The following is a 20,465-nucleotide window of genomic DNA, read 5'->3' as shown; positions in this document are numbered from 1 at the left end:
AACTTGAAGGAGCTGTAGTTCTGGTCATTGCATTTGGTCTATACCAGGCTGTGGCACGTATGCTATCACCAACTCCTTGCCACCCTGTAACACGGACCGCAACAAGACCGCACCAAAGCCGTCCAGGCTGGTATTCGTATACAAATCAGCAAAGGTAAGAATGGGTGCACTGAGCAATGCATGTCAAATACTGAAAGGCGGTCTGGCATTCCGTTGTTCGTGTCACAGGCGTCGTAGAGCGGCCATAAGACTGAAGGAGGAGGCTCTGTAGGGGAACGGCAACTTTGGAGAAGGAAGCAATAAATGTCCCGTAATATCCCACAAAGCCCAGAAAGGAGCAAACTTGTTTGACGTTGGTAGGGACTGGCCAGTCATGAACAGCTCTCGTATTCCCTAGATCTGTGTAGACCCCTTAGCCACCTATCCGAGGTATGTTATCTGATGTAGGAAGAACTGACAGTTCCTTGGCTGTAGTTTGAGGCTGTGGCTTAGGAGACGTTTGAAAACCTGCCCAAGATGTTGTTGGTAGTAGTAGTAGTAAAGAAGTAATTTGGAAAAGGAGTCTTATTCAGGTAAAACCTGCCTAAGAACAGGGTAGAAATAACTTCATGCATTAGTACAAACTTAACAGTGTGGAGTAAAGTCCTTTTGCGACTAAGAATATATTTTTAAGGGAAGGGCGTGACATGCAGCAGCATGAATTAAAAAAAAATTGTCACAGAAGGATTATACAAAGGAAGCTAAATTCAAAGGAACTCCAAGTATCAAGCAAAGCGCACTACTATTTTAAAATAAACACTTTCTAGGAGTCAGTTTCATAACCAGGTTAACAAAAAAACATTCACATAAAAGGCTCTGCCTCCAATTCTGGATGTAATAGATTCATAAAAGTGTTTAGCGAGATTCATCTATTGAGTTTCAAGCCACTCTAAAAGGTATTAGATGCCAAAATGCACAATGCACAAAAAGTATATAAATCCCTAATGAATGTGACCTATTCTATAGAATAGAGCTAGTGAAGGATATAACAAATGTATAACAACGTAAACAACATTTCTATTATTTACTGTAGTATCGAACCATACATATGTATTTAAAAAAAAAGCGTTAGGTATGTGCATGTGTTTCAACAAATACAGGTTATTGATCAGATGAAAAGGGTGAACTGGAAAAAACGATATCAGTTTTTTTAAATATGTTCCAGGGCCAAGGGGATAATATAATGTGTATTTAAACTTTTAATTCATAAGATAAAATATACAAAACATTTGTCCTAGAACATGCATCATGTCTACCTGTAGAAACGCTTCTGCTGTGTACAGAATCTGACGTAATACAGGAAGAGGGCAGCATCTATCTGATCATATATATAACCTAGATTTAACACCCCGTAAGCACTTGCATGCTCCTTTTAAGGATGGCTGTCTTGGTTGCAGTATTCTATACACCAACCTTGACTTTAGGTTTATTTTCGTTATGTTTTGCGCTTTCTTTGTATAAATCTGTGGGTGTTTTAATAATAATGAGAGTAGAGGCTTCATCTAATGCTGAGAATGCCACTGATTCTGTTGATTGTTTGCTCCAGGGTACCCCTAAGCTACCTGCATTTACACAGAAAGGGGATTACATTATTGGGGGTTCTTTCCACATGCATTACTACTTGAAAACAGTGGAGAAAAACTACACCAGCCTTCCAGAGCCTCTAAAATGCACAGGAAGGTGAGTTGGTCTGATAAGAATTACAGTAAGTTGCTGTGTATTTTAATTGTGACGTATACCTTAAATAGCAAACACACCCCAAAGAAAGTATATTTTTTGTGTATCTATGAAATGTTTTATTTCTTTACAGCATGGACACCCGGGAACTGCGCTTCTCGCGTGCAATGACCTTTGCCATCGACGAGATCAATAACAGCACAGATCTTCTGCCGGGGGTCGCGCTTGGTTATAAAATCCATGATTCGTGCTCGTCTGCGCCCATGGCCGTGCAGGGGGCCTTCCAGTTTACTAATGACCCGTCTTTGTATAAAAACAGTAAAGAGTGTTCGCCAATGGGAAGGGTGTTGGCTGTTATTGGTGATACTGGATCAACGACATCTATCAGCCTTTCAAGAATCATCGGGCCTTTTGGAATTCCACAAGTATTTATGTTATTATGCAGAACTCTGCAATTTCTGTGCCTCTATTTTATAAAAATGCATCGTAATGTTGAATTTACTCCCTTAGGTTAGTCACTTTGCTACATGTGCATGTTTGTCTGACAAGACACAATACCCAACCTTTTTTAGAACCATCCCCAGTGATCAGTTCCAGGCCGATGCGCTTGCCAAACTTGTGAAAAATTTTGGTTGGACTTGGATTGGCGTTGTCCGGTCTAGATCAGACTATGGCAACAATGGGATGGCGTCCTTTTTACAAGCAGCGCAGAAAGAGGGTATTTGTGTGGAATACTCAGAATCAATCACTAAATATGATCCACAGAGCAAGATTCAACAGGTGGCTGAAGTGATTTGCAGGTTTATACATTAATTATTCAGATTCTGTCCATTTATAAAAAAAATAATGTCGATATGCAAACCAAGATAACCTAAATGCCAAGAATGTTTATAAAACCTTAGTAACAACCAGACTATGATTAAAAGCATTATTCGTCATGATATATTTTATTATAATAAGAAAATAATACAAAAAATATTTTATATATAGCCCTTATTTATGTTTGGAAATCTCTATAGGTCCACAGCCATGGTTGTCGTGGCATTTACAGCTCCAGGAGACTTGTGGGTTCTGCTCGAGGAGCTGACCCTACATCCCTCTCCTCCTCGCCAATGGATTGGCAGTGAAGCCTGGGTAACCCATCCGGAGGTTCTAAGATTTCCCCTTTGTGCAGGAGCTATTGGATTTGCTATTCCGCATTCTAACATACCAGGCTTTAGAGAATACCTTCTAGATCTTTCTCCTGCTAAGGTGGCTGCTTCACACGTGCTCACAGAGTTCTGGGAGGGTGCATTCAACTGTCTCCTAGAAAAACGTGAGAAATCTTGGAAATAGTGTTGAAATACTTTCATGCTAATGATGTTTTAATACTACTAATAATTATAATAATAATTGTTCATCATCCATTATATTTTTTTCATTCTTACAACATCTGTTGTGATAATGTTTCTCTTTTTGTAGGCACTGGCTCAGTGAACAGAGTGTGTGATGGAACTGAAGATATACAAAAGCTCCAGAACCCATTCACTGACACCTCTCAGCTCAGAATCACAAACATGGTGTACAAAGCTGTTTATGCAGTAGCACACGCTATACACAATATTGTCTGTAAGGAGATAAACTCCAAAATACAATGTGACCAATTCATGAAAATTGAGCCAGTGCAGGTTAAAAACAATAATTAATATTGTTAAAGCAAACCCTTGAAGAGGGTGCCAGCTTTTTATTGACTGTCAATACCTTAATCATGAATTGTGTTTTCACACTTTTTTCTTCCACGCAGGTCCTTGATCAGTTGAAACGGGTGAATTTCACTCGTAATGGTTACCACGTCTCATTTGATGCCAATGGTGACCCTGTGGCCTTCTATGAGCTGATTAACTGGAAGAGAAATGAGAACGGTGGTCTGGAGTTTGCAACCGTGGGACATTATGATGAGTCCCTTTCTCCTGGCCAGAAGTTCAATATCGAAAGGGAAATCAGTTGGGCAGATGGTGGCATACAGGCAGGGAGGACAACATATTCTTTGATTCCTTCAACACAACTGCTTCCAAATTGTATGCAAAGCTGTTTGTCTATGTGTGCATCAGGTGCCTGTGTCCGTATGCAGTGACAGCTGTCCACCGGGAACACGCAAGGTTCTCCAGAAGGGAAAGCCGATATGCTGCTATGACTGTGCACCATGTGCTGAAGGAGAGATAAGCAATACTACCGGTATAACCATCTAATGCTAATAAGTGTGCTTGCAAAGCAAGCCACAGTATTGTAATTATGTGACTTATAATTATTTTTCGTATTTTTCTTCTGCCTCATTTTCGATTATTATCTCCATACTGCAGTGTTGCAAGTTTAAAAACCATGGCCATTGCAAAAAGTGCATATATTTCAGTTTAATATGCCATTCCTATGATTACATTTTTTATACATTTTATTTTTTCATCGATATTAATATTAAACTTATTTAATTTTTGAAGTGAATGGGGCAAAAATTAGACATCATTGTTTAATTAATTTAATTTAAGTCTGATTCAAATCAGCCCATGGACTTCAAAGTTGGCGTCCTCGCTCATAAGCCTTGATAGCATTAGCATTTTAGCATGCTCATGGAATAGTGCGCACATGAAGAGGTGTTTCAAGCAACCAAATACATTTTCGTCAAGAAATCTACATGGGGCGACATGTCTAGTTCTAAATGAATTATGCATAACAAAATAACAATAAAACGTATTATAAATCTTTCTCCAGATTCCTCTGACTGTTCCCCATGTCCCAAGGAGTTCTGGCCCAATGCAGAGAAGAACTTCTGTCGTCCCAAGCTTGTTGAGTTTCTTTCCTTTAATGAGATCTTGGGAATTATTTTGTCAGCATTCTCTATAGCAGGAGCCTGTTTGACCATCGTAACAGCCGTAGTGTTATTCAAGCACAGATATACTCCAGTAGTTAGAGCTAACAACTCTGAGCTGAGCTTCCTGCTGCTCTTCTCCTTGACTCTGTGTTTCCTGTGTTCTCTGACCTTCATCGGCCGTCCCTCAGACTGGTCCTGCATGCTTCGCCACACAGCTTTTGGGATCACCTTTGTCCTCTGTATCTCTTGTGTTCTGGGCAAGACTATAGTAGTGTTAATGGCATTTAAAGCTACAATTCCAGGTAACAATGTAGCCAAATGGTTTGGCTGTAAACAACAGAGAATGACTGTAATATCTTTCACATTTGTTCAAGTTCTGATATGCATTATTTGGTTGGTTCTGAAGCCTCCTTTCTCCATTAGAAACCTGACCACCTACAATGAGAAAATCATTCTAGAATGTGCATTAGGCTCAGCATTAGGTTTCTGGGCTGTGCTTGGGTACATTGGGCTCCTTGCTGTATTTTGTTTTGTGTTAGCTGTTTTAGCCCGAAAACTACCTGACAATTTTAATGAAGCTAAGCTTATCACATTTAGTATGCTCATATTCTGTGCTGTTTGGATCTCTTTTATCCCAGCTTATATCAGTTCTCCAGGGAAGTTCACTGTAGCTGTAGAGGTCTTTGCAATATTGGCTTCTAGTTTTGGATTAATTTTCTGTATATTCCTTCCAAAATGTTTTATTATTATATTCAGGCCAGAGAAAAACACCAAGAAACATTTAATGGGTAAAAATTAAAAAGTATTCATAATTTTCTAAATAAATAAATAAATGTTAGAAACTTTTACAAACATTCAACGTTTTTATTTAGTGTAGGTCTTTGTGGCATTGTGATTGGAGGTCCGGTAGAAGACCCCAACTGGCTCTTCTACCAGGTTCCGCCTCCGTCATCAATTGGGTAGTGTCTAATACCCTACTCACTCTGTATAGAATTTTGACTGCCTGCAAAAGCTATTATTTGCTATGATGAAAGTAGGATTTATCATTAAAGACCTTTAACTTATAATTGATGTGTCATGGCTAATTTGTACACTATTACATATACTTGCATTTTCATTAATAAACCACATTTTAACGTGATTTGCAATATATCGATAACACCTATTGAAAATAATGGCAATTTGTTAATGAGATTTAAAGTTTGCTCGACAGATTAGACTTCTAATGCAAATAAGCACATGGCAGTTGTTGAAAATACCTATTTGATGGATGCATACAGCAGTTTCCTTTCTTGCAGATTGAGCCCTCCCCAAAGTTTCCAGAACGGTTTCACCCCCTCTCCAGAAAGAATGTCTTTCATTCAAGGTAATGTTTACCTAAAAGTTCAGTCAGAGGCCCCTGCGTTTCCTTTAAGCTAATTTATTGATAAGGGGTCTCTCTGCTTCCTCTCATGACTGGCAATGGGGGGGAGGGACAAGAGAGCCTGGATAGAACACAAAGCTAGAACAAGGAAAAGCAAAGCTACATGTCTGTCGGCACTAGATACATTAGCATGTGTATCTGTTCCTGGGTTGGTACTGCTAGGTCATAACGCGAAAACAAGTCTGATTACCAAGATGTACGGAAAGGCCTCTGCAGGTCTTTCCAAGGAGAGGTTACCTAGCCCTATGAGTTCAAGAGGGTAACTGCATTGGATTTATGGAGAGTTGCACGAATGGCACGAGAATGGTCAGGACCTTCTCCACACCGGTATGCCCTGCCGCTGTTGATACTCCTTCCAGATGTCATAAGTGCAACTGGATGGGTAGACAAGTTGGCGCCCCATCACTCTGGTGTCTGTTTTTTTTAACGTTCTTGGTGGCCCCCATCCAACTTCAGGTGGTCCCACTCTTTCAGCAGTTGGTGCATCTGTGGAGAGAGTGAACGTTTCTTTTGGCCAGTGGGTGGCGTATCTGCTTCCACCCAGAGGCAGAGTGGTTGTATGTCAGGGTCCTGTTGTTACCATTCTAGCCCGTGCCTCTCCCGCTGATCTCCCTGGTTATTTGGTGGTCATCATGGGTGGCCACAAATGGCACCCAAATTGGTTTGACCCCCACACTCCTGGTAGCCTGGACAACAGATCTGCATTCCGGTTGGCGCTTCCTGACCGATATTTGACGTCAAAGGAAAGTTCGTCAGCTGAACCACCCAACTCTGTTTTGTTGCGCTGAGTCGGGCAGTGTCTAGGTGTACCAGGGGATTTTCGACAGCGAAGACCCCAGAGAGAGTCTTTACACTTCTCTTTTATGGCCCACTTCATTCCCAGCAGTTCCAAGTTGAAGGAGCTGTAGTTCTGGTCATAGCATTTGGTCAATACCAATCAGCATAGGCCAAAATGGGTGCACTGAGCAATGCAGTTCAGATACTGAAAGGCGGTCTGGCATTCATTGTTCACGTCACAGGCGTCGTAGAGCAGCCAAATTACCCATGGAGGAGGCTCTGTAGGAGAACGGCAACTTTGGAGAAGGAAGCAATAAAAGACCTGTAATATCCCACAAAGCCCAGAAAGGAGCAAACTTGTTTGACGTTGGACTGGCCAGTCTTGGACAGCTCTCGTCTTCTCTTGGTCTGTGTAGACCCCTTGGCCACCTGTCTGAGGTATTTCATCTGCTGTCAGAAGAATTGACAGTACCTTTGCTGTAGTTTGAGGCTGTGGCTAAGGAGAACTTTGAAAACCTCCCCAAGATGTTGCAGGTGTGTTTTAATGTCAGGTGAGTACTCTTCCAAATAAATAAGCAAGTGGTCACGTACCTTGTCTCCCAGCCAACGCTGAATAAGCCTCTGGAATGCTGCAAGGGCGTTGCACAATTCGAAAGGCATCCGGGAGAGCTCATACAGACCTAGTCAGGTGGAAAACGCGGTCTTCTCCTCAACCTGCTAGGACCCGCTTGCTAGGTCCAATGTAGTGTACCATACTGCCTGTTGGTGGCCCGTCAGAGATTCCTCAATCCTGTTTAGAGGGGAGGGGTCTTTATGAGTCGCAGCATTAACTGATGATGATGATGATCCTTCTTTCTTTCCTACAATAATTATTGTGGCGGCCCAGGGAATCGAACTCTCTTGAATCATGCCATGGTACAACGTACTTTGTAGCAGCTCAGGGTACAATGTAGGGGGAACAGGCCTATACTTTACATGGATGGGGGATGCTGTGTCAGTGGGGATCTGGTGTTGAACTGCCCTGGTGCAACCAAAGTCGTCTTCATGGGCAGAGAACACCCCTGGCTATTTCCGTAGCAAGGTAGAAAACAGTTTCAACTGTTCTTGGATAGGCTTTGTCTTTTCCAGGCCTTGCAGTGGTGGTTCCCCCTGCCGCCTCTAATGCCCATCTATGAGTTATCCTCCCTTACCCACCATTCTGGAACTTCCACTTCCAAGAATGATATTTCTACTACAAATAATAATTATTATAAATTGTAGTAGTAGTAGTAAAGAAGTAATTTGGAAAGGAGTTGAATTAAGAACAGGGTAGAAAGAACTTCATGCATTAGTACACACTGTGTGGAGTGAAGTCCCTTTGCGACTAAGAATCTCTTTATTAAAGTGAGGCCGTGACAAGCAGCCGCATGAAAAAAAAAAAATCATATTTACAGAAGGATTATACAAAGGAAGATCAATTAAAAGGAACTGAAGTTTCCAACACAGTGCACTACTATTTTAAAATAAATACTTTCTAGAAGTCAGTTTCATAACCAAATTAACAAAACACATTGACAAAAAAGGCTCTTCCTCAAATTCTTTGATTTTGAATATAAACGTATTTAGCCAGAATCATATATTGAGTTTCAAGTCACTCTTAAACGTATTACATGCCAAAAATGCACAATTCACAAGTAGATAAATCCCCAATGAATGTTACCTATTCTACAGTGGCGAACCTTGAGCACTACAGCCGGGCCTTCACCTCAGCCCTAATTGCTGAGAAAAGAAATCATCGCGGAAAAAAAAGACACAGTACGCTGAATTGAAAGCGTATAACAACTGCAATCCTTTAATTAACGATGACAAGGATGTAGCCTAAACAAATAGACCATAACATCAATAACATTCTCCGCAACAAGAAACATACTCTAATGAAAAATCTGGAAACATAAAATGAGGTCACAAGTGCAGGCTGGAAATGTAGGCTATTTCTTGCATTTAACCTGTAGGGGCCTGTATGCGGGTTTTGCACCGCCCAGCTAATGTAAGGCCAGCGCCGTGTTCCAATACCCGTACTTCCATGAGTACACTTAAAGTGAGTACTATCCGTACTCACTTGAGTACGTTAATTTTTCCGATGTGAGTGCTGTTCCAAATCGAGTACTCCGTGGTGCACCAACCGGAAATTACGATCACGACTGCTGCCGCGGCTCCTCCCCCGCAATAAACATCCCGCTTTGAACGGTGAACTCTTTACACCTAGCAGCTATAAAAAGCTATAAAAACTATAAAAAAACTCAGTCAAGTACAACGACATTTTTAGTAAGCTTTCCCAATTGGTGCATTCGAGAAAATAAATAAATATATACATAGAACAAGAACAACAGTATACCAAATAGAAATGTAAATAATGTAAAATAAATAATAAAGTAAAATAAAGTAAAGTACAATACAGCAGTGGGAGGTTAGGGGGGGGTCAGTCAGTCGGGGGTCAGTGCATGTGTGTGTTCAGGGTGGATACAGCTTTTGGGAAGAAGCTGTCTCTGAACTGCGAAGACCTGGTTCTGATGGACCTATAGCGCCTGCCAGAGGGCATCAGGTCGAACAGGTGAAAGCTAGGGTGTGAGCTGTCCTTTGTGATTCTCTCCGCTCTGCTTAGGCAGCGGGAGATGTATATGTCCTTCAGGGAGGGGAGGGGGCAGCCAGTGATCCTCTGTGCGGTGTTGATCACTCCCTGGAGTTTCTTCCGGTCTGCCTCAGTGCACTGTGAAAACCACACTGAGATACAGAACGTCAGAACACTCTCGATGGTGGAGCGGTAGAAGATCACCAGTAGCTTCTCTCCCACGTTGTTCCTCCTGAGCACCCTGAGGAAGTGAAGCCGCTGCTGAGCCTTCTTGACGACCGCCGCCGTGTTGGCAGTCCAGGAGAGGCCAGCAGAGATCATGGTGCCCAGGAAGCGGAAGGTGTGGACTCTCTCTACACAGTCACCGTTGATGTAGAGGGAAGCCGGGTCTGCTCTGCTTTTCCTGAAGTCCAGGATGATCTCCTTAGTTTTTGTGATGTTCAATGCCAGGTTGTTGTCTGAACACCACGATGTTAACTTCAGGATCTCATCCCTGTAGGCAGACTCGTCTCCCTCTGAGATCAGTCCCACCACCGTTGTGTCGTCCGCGAACTTCACTATGGTGTTGCTGGGGTGGGTGGGACTGCAGTCGAAGGTGTACAGAGAGTAGAGGAGTGGGCTCAGCACACACCCCTGTGGAGAGCCTGTGCTGAGGGTGCGGGTGGAGGAGAAGTGGGGACCGAGTTTCACCTTCTGGGGTCGATTTGTGAGGAAGTCACTAATCCAGGAACAGGTGAGCGGGTCGAGACCCAGGGCTGACAGTTTGCAGACCAGGATAGCCGGGATGATGGTGTTGAAGGCTGAGCTGTAGTCAATGAAGAGCATCCTGACGTAGCTCTCCCGGTGTTCCAGGTGACTCAGCGCAGCATGAAGGGCTATGGCAATGGCGTCCTCGGTGGATCTGTTCGCTCTGTAAGCGAACTGGTGAGGATCTAAGGTGGGGGGGAGGTAGGCTTTTATGTGGTGTAGGACCAGCCGCTCGAAGCACTTCATAATGATGGGTGTGAGTGCTACTGGGCGGTAGTCATTCAGAGTGTCCGGTGCTGATTTCTTGGGTACGGGGATGATGGTGGAGGACTTCAGACAGGCTGGGATGATGGCCTGTGTCAGGGAGAGGTTGAAAATTGTTGTGAAGACCTGTGAGAGTTGGTCAGCACAGCCCTTGAGTACCTTCCCAGGAAGTCCGTCTGGTCCGGCAGCTTTCCTGGGGTTGACTCCACTAAGCACACGTCTCACATCCTGCACCTGTACAGTCAGTGAGTGGGTGCTGTGAGCTGGTGGGGGCTGGGGTGGTGATGAAGCTGAGGTCTGTGATGTCCTTGATGTCTCGAAGCGGGCAAAGAAGCTGTTCAGTTCTTCTGCCAGCGAGATACTTGAGTTCACAGTTGTGGTGTTGCGTCCCCTGTAGTTTGTTTGTTTGTAATGCAGGCTATGTGGAAAATGCGCCGACTTTGGCTCAGCCTGGCTCCGCCCTCTTCCGCTACGTAGCTAAGATGGCTGCCGTTGAGTACGGAAAGTGTCCTTCAATAGAGTGGCGAAGTCACGCCCCTTCCGGTAGGGCTCATGGGACCTATGAGATCGAAAAATATGAATGGGTGTCAATGGAGAGAAAATAATTATTTTCTGGTCCCGGTCTTTATATGCCCTGGATTACACATATGTTGTTTGTGGATATAAAGGATAATTTTTCATGCTAAGAGTTCGACCGTTTATTGTGCAATTGTTCAGATAAAGGCTGTAGAGAAAACACAACGAGAAAGACTACACGGCTCGTATGTGACGTCACGCTCCCTGCGACTGGCGTGGAGAAGACCGACAATCTTCCCATCGGCATAACTGAAACTCTGCACGTGCCCCGACTTATAATGGTTTTCACCTCTTTCGATGCTTTTATCCTCCCCTTGGAAAAAGCGGTGAAGTGGGGCAGAGAGATCGCCATCTCTGTGCCGAGTTCCTAGGGCGGGTGTGGCGACGTATATCATATGCGTCGAGAGCAGCGAAGAGCTGTAGTTCACAAAGCGGCCTCACATAAAACCTAAAATTATCAAACTTCTTCACGAACATTTTTAGTTTTCTTTGCATGAAAAATTATCATTTAAATCCACAAACAACATATGTGTAATCCAGGGCATATAAAGACTGGGACCAGAAAATAATTATTTTCTCTCCATTGACACCCATTCATATTTTTCGATCTCATAGGTCCCATGAGCCCTACCGGAAGGGGCGTGACTTCGCCACTCTATCCACACTTCACGATTAGCCCGTTTTGAGTACGACATCCGGGTCCTTGAAGTATACTTCTTTACGCCGGATCTGAATTGGAACGTACTGCGTACTCAAAATTTGGCTAGTAAGTACGGACAGTACGGGTATTGGAACACGGCACAGGGTGTGTGTTTGTCAGACAGTGAATGTCAAGGGAAGAGGCGGAGGTCAGTTTTCAAACTGACCGTCGCTTCCAGGTGTGCCGCAGAATCTTGATGTCGTTGGGCTGACTTTGTCCGATTTGTAGGGCTGACAAATCCGCCGCTGACCCAAGTGGATGACTTGTCATTTGTAAAAAGTAGACTCCAGCAGTAGAGCCTGTTTGTTTCGCTTCGTGCCCACTGCACCGTCAGTCAACGGACGTGGGAAGGCGTGGCTGACGGATGGGGGAGTAGTCTTTGCAGAGGCATCCGTCAGCCAATCAAATCGCTTCGCCGGGTTCTTCCCGCTTCTTCCTGCTTGTTGCGAGGCAAGATGACCCGCTTTCCCGCTTTCCAGTATCGTCAGAGCCCGAGTCGCGTCACAGTGCTTAAATTTGCATACGCGATCTGATTGGATGACGGATCCGTCGCTGCCGAAAAAGTTGAACATTTTTCAACTTTTTGACGGACCAACGGAACGGACGGATCCACAATGCATTGCGCGTCCGTCCCCATTCAAAGTCAATGGGGATCAGTCAACGGACGGAGGTAGTGGGCACGAGGCGTTACAGCCTGTCATCCATGGATATCTCTGATAATTTTCTGTTTTGAAAAACCTTTCCACTGTCTTAACCTTTTCTTTTGATTCCTGTTCTGGAGTTGGTCTTCCGTTTTTTATTAATTTAAGTTTTTCTGTGAAAGGCCGCCTTGAAAAAGGCGATGGTATCAAGATAGCCACAACGTTGCTCTCGTCTTCCGCCATCGATCTCACCACTCTGCCTCGCCCACTGTTCGGACTTCACGAAGGCCTACGATCTTTTGTTTTTGTCCCGCCCACTGAAAATCAAACCTTGATTGGTCAATTTTACCATCACTCTCCAAACCAAAACACATAGTTTGGCCTTCCCCGAGATTCGTGAAGTCCTAACCAATTAATGAGCAAGCTAACCGGGCTTCGATAGAGACAGACTATTCTGATTGGATAACATGTTTCAGGACAGTAACCCTTTCATAGCGGATGTGAACTTGACAGTAAACTTAACTTCAGAACATAGATGAGAGAAAATGTATTTAATGTATTGTATTAAATTAAATCAGTTAGATTTTCTTTTTTAATCTATACATATTTGAATCAATACTCATATTCTTTGGTTCAGAATTTTTTAAGGCCTTCTCTGAAGGCGTAGAAGGCCCTGAGGGTTCCCCTCTGCTATTCTACATAATAGAGGCAGTGAAGGATATAACAAATATATAACAATGTAGACAACAATTATTTTATTTACTCTAGTATGAAATCATACATATGTATTTCAAAGAAAGTGTTTGTGCATGAGTTTCACCAAATACAGGCTACTCATCAGAACGAAAGGGTTAAGTGGCAAAAATGATATGTGTTTTAAAATGTGTGACAGGGCCAAGAGGATAATATAATGTGTCTTTAATCTTTTTATTCATTAAAATAAAATATGCAAAACATTTGTCATTGAAAATGCATCATGTCTAAAATGTAGAAACTCAAAAAACATCCATGAATAACAAACAACTGAATGATTCACATCCATTGGTAGCAGTTGGGATTCTCCTGTGTGCAGAATCTGACGTAATGCAGAAAGAGGGCAGCATCTATTTGATCATTTATATAGCCTAGTTGTAATACCCCGTAAGCACTTGCCTGCTCATTTTAAGGATGGCTGTCTTGGTTGCAGTATTCTTTACACCAACCTTGACTTGGGTTTTATTTCCGTTATGTTTTGCGCTTTCTTTGTATAAATCTGTGGGTGGTCTAATAATGAGAGTAGAGGCTTCATCTAATGCTGACAATGCCACTGATTCTGTTGATTGTTTGCTCCAGGGTACCCCTAAGCTACCTGCATTTACACAGAAAGGGGATTACATTATCGGGGGTTCTTTCCACATGCATTACTACTTGAAAACAGTGGAGAAAAACTACACCAGCCTTCCAGAGCCTCTAAAATGCACAGGAAGGTGAGTTGGTCTGATAAGAATTACAGTAAGTTGCTGTGTATTTTAATTGTGATGTATATCTTAAACAGCAAACACACCCTAATGAAAGTATATTTTTGTGTATCTTTAAAATGTTTTATTTCTTTACAGCATGGACACCCGGGAACTGCGCTTCTCTCGTGCAATGGCCTTTGCCATCGACGAGATCAATAACAGCACAGATCTTCTGCCGGGGGTAGCGCTTGGTTATAAAATCCATGATTCGTGCTCCTCTGCGCCCATGGCCGTGCAGGGGGCCTTCCAGTTTACTAATGACCCGCCTTTGTATAAAAACAGTAAAGTGTGTTCGCAATCGGGAAGGGTGTTGGCTGTTATTGGTGATTCTGGATCCACATCATCCATCAGCCTTTCAAGAATCATCGGTCCTTTTGAAATTCCACAAGTATTTATTTTATTATGCAGAATTCTGCCATTTCTGTGCCTCTATTTTGTAAAAATGCATCGTAATGTTACATTTTTTCCCTTAGGTTAGTCACTTTGCTACATGTGCATGTTTGTCTGACAAGAAACAATACCCAACCTTTTTTAGAACCATCCCCAGTGATCAGTTCCAGGCCGATGCGCTTGCCAAACTTGTGAAAAATTTTGGTTGGACTTGGATTGGCGTTGTCCGGTCTAGATCAGACTATGGCAACAATGGGATGGCGTCCTTTTTACAAGCAGCGCAAAAAGAGGGTATTTGTGTGGAATACTCAGAATCAATCACTAGATATGATCCACAGAGCAAGATTCAACAGGTGGCTGAAGTGATTCGCAGGTTTATACATTAATTATTCAGAATCTGTCCATTTATAAAAAACAATGACAAAATGCAAACCAAGATAACTTAAATGCCAAGAATGTTTTTAAAACCATAGTTTCAACCAGACTATAATTAAAAGCATAATTCATCATGTTTTTTATTATACTAAGAAAATAATACAAAAAATGTTTTGTATGTAGCCCTTATTTATATTTGGAAATCTCTATAGGTCCACAGCATTGGTTGTCGTGGCATTTACATCCCCAGGAGACTTGTGGGTTCTGCTTGAGGAGCTGACCGTGCATCCTTCTCCTCCTCGCCAATGGATTGGCAGTGAGGCCTGGGTAACCCATCCGGAGGTTCTAAGATATCCCCTTTGTGCAGGAGCTATTGGATTTGCTATTCCGCAATCTAACATACCAGGTTTTAGAGAATACCTTCTAGATCTTTCTCCTGCTAAGGTGGCTGCTTCACACGTGCTTTCTGAGTTCTGGGAGGGTGCATTCAACTGTCTGCTAAAAAAACGTGAGAAATCTTGGAAAAAGTGTTGAAATACTTTCATGCTAATGATGTTTTAATACTAATAATACTAATAATTATTCATTATCCATTATAATTTTTTCATCATCACAACATCTGTAGTGATAATGTTCTATTTCTCTTTCTGTAGGCGCTGGCTCAGTGAACAGGGTGTGTGATGGAACTGAAGATATACAAAAGCTCCAGAACCCATTCACTGACACTTCTCAGCTCAGAATCACAAACATGGTGTACAAAGCTGTTTATGCAGTAGCACACGCTATCCACAATATTGTGTGTAAGAAGATGAACTCCAAAATGCAATGTGACCAATTCATGAAAGTAGAGCCAGTGCAGGTTAAAAACAATAATTAATATTGTTAAAGCAAACCCTTGAAAATGGTGCCAGCTTTTTATTGACTGTCAATACCTTAGTCATACAATTGTTGTGTTTTCGCTCTTTTTTCTTCTACACAGGTCCTTGATCAGTTGAAAAGGGTGAATTTCTCTCGTAATGGTTACCACGTCTCATTTGATGCCAATGGTGACCCTGTGGCCTTCTATGAGCTGATTAACTGGAAGAGAAATGAGGACGGTGGTCTGGAGTTTGTAACAGTGGGACATTATGATGAGTCCCTTTCTCCAGGCCAGAAGTTCAACATCAAAAGGGAAATCAGTTGGGCAGATGGTGGCATACAGGCAGGGAGGACACCATATTCTTTGATCCCTTTAATACAACTGCTTCCAAACTGCATGGAAAGCTTTTTGTCTATGTGTTTATTAGGTGCCTGTGTCCGTGTGCAGTGACAGCTGTCAACCGGGAACACGCAAGGTTCTCCAGAAGGGAAAGCCGATATGCTGCTATGACTGTGTACCATGTGCTGAAGGAGAGATAAGCAATGCTACCGGTATAACCATCTAATCCTGATAAGTGTGCTTGCAAAGCCAGCCACAGTATTGTAATCATGTTTCTTATAATTATTTTTCGTATTATTGTTCATCCGCCTCATTTTTCGATTATTATCTCCCCCTCCAGTGTTGCAGGTTTAAAAACCACGCCCATTGCAAAGAACTGTGCATATATCAGTTTAATATGCCATTCCTATGATTAATTTTTTTTTGATACAATGATATTAATATTAATCTTATTTAATATTGAAAGTGAATGGGGCAAAAATGAGACATCATTGTTTAACCACAAACATTTTCCACAAACACTAGGCATGCGGTGACATGCCTAGTTCTAAATGAAATTATGTACAAGAAAATAACAATAAAAACATACTATACATCTTTCTCCAGATTCTTCTGACTGTTCCCCATGTCCCAAGGAGTCCTGGCCCAATGCCGAGAAGAACTTCTGTCATCCCAAGCTTGTTGAGTTCCTTTCCTTTAATGAGATCTTGGGAATTATTTTGGCAGCATTCTCTATAGTAGGAGCCTGTTTGACCATCATCACAGCCATAGTGTTATTCAAGCACAGATTTACCCCTGTAGTGAAAGCTAACAACTCTGAGCTGAGCTTCCTGCTGCTCTTCTCCTTGACTCTGTGTTTCCTGTGTTCTCTGACCTTCATCGGCCGTCCCTCAGACTGGTCCTGTATGCTTCGCCACACAGCTTTTGGGATCACCTTTGTCCTCTGCATCTCTTGTGTTCTGGGCAAGACTATAGTAGTGTTGATGGCATTCAAAGCTACAATACCAGGGAGCAGTGTAGCCAAATGGTTTGGCTCTAAACAACAGAGAATGACTGTAGTATCTTTTACATTTGTTCAAGTTTTGATATGCACTATTTGGTTGGTTTTGAAGCCTCCTTTCTCTGTTAGAAACCTGACCACTTATAAGGATAAAATTATTCTAGAATGTGCATTAGGTTCAGCATTAGGTTTCTGGGCTGTGCTTGGGTACATTGGGCTCCTTGCTGTATTTTGTTTTGTGTTAGCTGTTTTAGCACGAAAACTACCTGACAATTTTAATGAAGCTAAGCTAATCACATTTAGTATGCTCATATTCTCTGCTGTTTGGATCACTTTTATCCCAGCTTATATCAGTTCCCCTGGGAAGTTCACTGTAGCTGTGGAGGTCTTTGCAATATTAGCCTCAAGTTTTGGATTGATTTTCTGTATATTCTTTCCAAAATGTTTTATTATTTTGTTTAGGCCTGAGAAAAACACCAAGAAACATTTAATGGGTAAAAAGTAAAATGTAGAAAAGCTAATGTAACCTTTAGAATCATACAAAGTATATATTTAGTGTTGGTATTTTTGGCATTGGCAAGTAAAAGACTAATCTAGTGTAATTTCAATCATGTCGTACATTAACCCTCATTTTTATTATAATTTTTGTCACGATTAAAGTCCATAAATTATGCTATATTTGAGTGGGCCATGGTTGTCTTTTTACATTAGGGGAGAGTGGGGTAAGTAGTGCCAAGTTTGACTTAAAGTGCCCTTAAAGCAAGGGGATAACAGTAATGCTTCCAACTAAGATATCTACATATAGTTTAGGATGTTGTGCATTCCTGGGAACAATTACTTTGGATCTTAAACAAACTGTTTGAGAAATACAGCTTTAGAAGAAAAAGTGGTTTTGTGGCACAACTTGCCCCTGGTACGGTGTCAGTTGTGCCATTAGAGAGAATACACTGGGGGAAATTGTGCCATTGATAATTTAAGTAAAAAGGATCATTTTAATATCACAAATGATAATTCTACATAAAAGCAAGACAAATTCAATACATATTACTTGTTTAACTTTTATTCAAAGTTTTAACAACATCAAAGGCCACTTTGCTATGGCAATGCCTATACCGTCACATGAACACCTAATTGAGTCGTACACTTCACAGATCCAGCCTACTGGGCTTACAACTCAACATCCTACTTGTCAATGCAGCAGGGAAACATGAACTTCTGCTCCTTTCTGGCTGTGCCACCAAGTTTTGTGGTGTGTGTCGTTTACATAAAGATAGTTTACGACATCAAAGGCCAATTTGCTTAAAAAAGGCCTAGCGCCACATGAATACATAGGCTACTCAGAACAAAATCAAAATTCCAAAATGAGCACTTAATCATCTGCATCTGAATCTCTTCCCGGATCCGGCCCACTACTGAACATCCCACGTGTCAATGCTGCAGGGGAATGTAAATGCATGCGCCCTTCTGGCTGTACCACCAAGTTTTTGTTTTGTGAGTAGTTTCTTGAGCACATCACCTCTAGGGATGACTCCTTTATCATTCTCTCTAAATGTGAAGAAGGGCTTTCCATCAAAAGACCTCTTACAACTTTGCTTCAGAAACTTTGCACTGATCTCGTCACCTTCAACATTCTCCACCAATCTAACATAGTTATAGGATGTGGATTTTTTACCTTCACTCAAACTTCACAATGACAAAGTCACCAGCAGACAGATCCTTTTCACCATCATCTTCATCACTCTGGAAATCTGAACTCTCATAATCAGTGGCATCACTAAGTGGAATTGGAAAGTCACTCTCTTCTGAGCTACAGGAGAGCGCTTTCTTTTTGGGTTTGGTTTGTTTTGACCCTTTCAGGCCCCCCTTCTTATTTCCACTCATTTTCTTCTTTTCAGCCCGTTTCTTTTCTCTGCTGTGCGTCTTCTCCAGGCCATCTTCTGCCTCATCATTGGTGGTGGAGTTACTGTACACGTTGTTTTCTTCTTGGTTGTTTTCTTCTCTCTTTCATTCTTTTTCTTTTCCTGTTCAGCCTTTTTATCTTCTTTTTCTTTGTGAGCCTTCTCCAACTCTATCTTCTCAGGTGTGTCGGTCATGATTCTAGTTTTCACTTTCTTTTTTACAATTCTGTTCTTTCTTTCTGTGGCTTTTGGCAAGTGAAGAATGACTTCTGGAGACACATAACCCAAGTGAGCAGATTCATCACACATCTTTTTATGGTCATCCTGCAGATCTTAATCTCCTTTCCAACCTGACGTATGGTCTTCTCCTCTTGCACCTCTTTCACTGCTCTTTCCAACTCCTCAAGAGCAGTTGAAACCCTGTCTGTCTTCCATTTGTATTTGCGTGGCATGATGGTCTAAGAATATCACATAGTTTTAGTGATCAAATGTAAGATTACAATGAACAATAACAATAAAATAGAATGAAGTAATATATAGTAAAAAAAAATCATAAGTTGGGGTAACTTGTGCCACTGGCACAACTTAACCCAGGCCCTTTGGCACAAATTACCCCAGACCCACCATTTGGAAAAAAAATGCATCCCCCAGCTGTTTTGAGCAAGCATCATGCTAGACTGTATGGACTCATGCTGTAGCTTACTAAAGCACTAAAACATGTGTGAACTGTTTTCAAAGTTGTCTATAATTGTTCAAACACAGCAATCAAAAAAATGTTTTGAACCTAAATGTGCTTACCTCTCAAGCCATGTGTCTCCCTTCTTTGCAGGATGAGTGAAATGGATGCCCCTTCAGAAATATGTGGTCACATGACCAACTTCTTCTATGGTTTTCTAGAAAACAGGGGTGGCACTACTTGCCCCTTGGCACAAATTACCCCACTCTCCGCTATGTGGTGATTTGTACACTTTTAAATACACTTTTATTTTCAGTGTATAATATAAAATGTATCCTTTACAAGTGTATTCGTGTCAATATACAACTATTGATTGTCATGGCAATTCCCTCCTCGATTCATAGTAAGGTAATGTTTACCTTAAAGGTCAGTCAGAGGTGCCAGTGTTTCCTTTGAACAGATGTATGGATAACTCTCTTATCCCTCTTGACTGGCAATAGCCCTCCCCCCCTCTAATTATTTCACGGCCAATGGGTAACACCAAAAGGCAGGGAGAATTCTACCCGTTTTAGCCTAAGGTGGCTATCACAATAGCAAAGCATATTGGAGGTTGCGGATCCTAACAATGTCAATATTTAACTAGGAAACACAAAGTTAAGCATAAACCCTATGGTATCTCTTGTTTCACTGGTGCTGAAATGATTAGTCTATTGAAAATATGTTTGTTATATCGGGCATTCGTGTTTTGGGACCCCCTTTTTATATGGCTAGAGGCTAGGAGCTTCCTAAATATCCAGTGTACTATTTGTAGAAGCTAAATGCTAGCTTACTTAACGATATTTTTCACGTTATGCTATCAACACAACGGTCCAATGATAGAAGTCTTATAATTTCGCAAGCTTCTCGATTAACTAGATGTGAAAGAATAACGCAATAACACACTTTTCCAAATTACTACAAGTGATGACACACACACACACACACGCACGCGCACACACACACACACACACACACACACACACACACACACACACACACACACACACACACACACACACACACACACACACACACACACACACACACACACACACACTCACAGTAGTCGTGTCGGGCTGAGCCGTGTAATGTC

At 41.9% G+C, this 20,465-nt stretch overlaps 1 protein-coding gene and 1 pseudogene across 1 annotated transcript; both read left to right on the top strand.

The window, feature by feature from the left end:
* The first annotated feature begins 3,463 nt into the window (after nucleotides 1-3,463).
* LOC132475148 (extracellular calcium-sensing receptor-like) lies at nucleotides 3,464-5,381 on the top strand (annotated as a pseudogene).
* Nucleotides 5,382-13,692: 8,311 nt separating this feature from the next.
* Nucleotides 13,693-17,777, top strand: LOC132475145 (extracellular calcium-sensing receptor-like). Its single transcript, XM_060076142.1, has 6 exons — nucleotides 13,693-13,763; nucleotides 13,893-14,077; nucleotides 15,215-15,234; nucleotides 15,541-15,678; nucleotides 15,848-15,971; nucleotides 16,366-17,777. The coding sequence occupies exons 1-6, from the start codon at nucleotides 13,693-13,695 to the stop codon at nucleotides 17,262-17,264; spliced, it is 1,437 nt and encodes a 478-aa protein (XP_059932125.1). The 3' UTR covers nucleotides 17,265-17,777.
* The last annotated feature ends 2,688 nt before the right edge of the window (nucleotides 17,778-20,465 follow it).

Source organism: Gadus macrocephalus, chromosome 16, assembly GCF_031168955.1.
Source record: "Gadus macrocephalus chromosome 16, ASM3116895v1".
In the NCBI taxonomy this organism is placed as follows: Eukaryota; Metazoa; Chordata; class Actinopteri; order Gadiformes; family Gadidae; genus Gadus; species Gadus macrocephalus.
The sequence above is the reverse complement of the archived record's forward strand: the minus strand, read 5'-3'. Positions and strand labels throughout refer to the sequence as shown.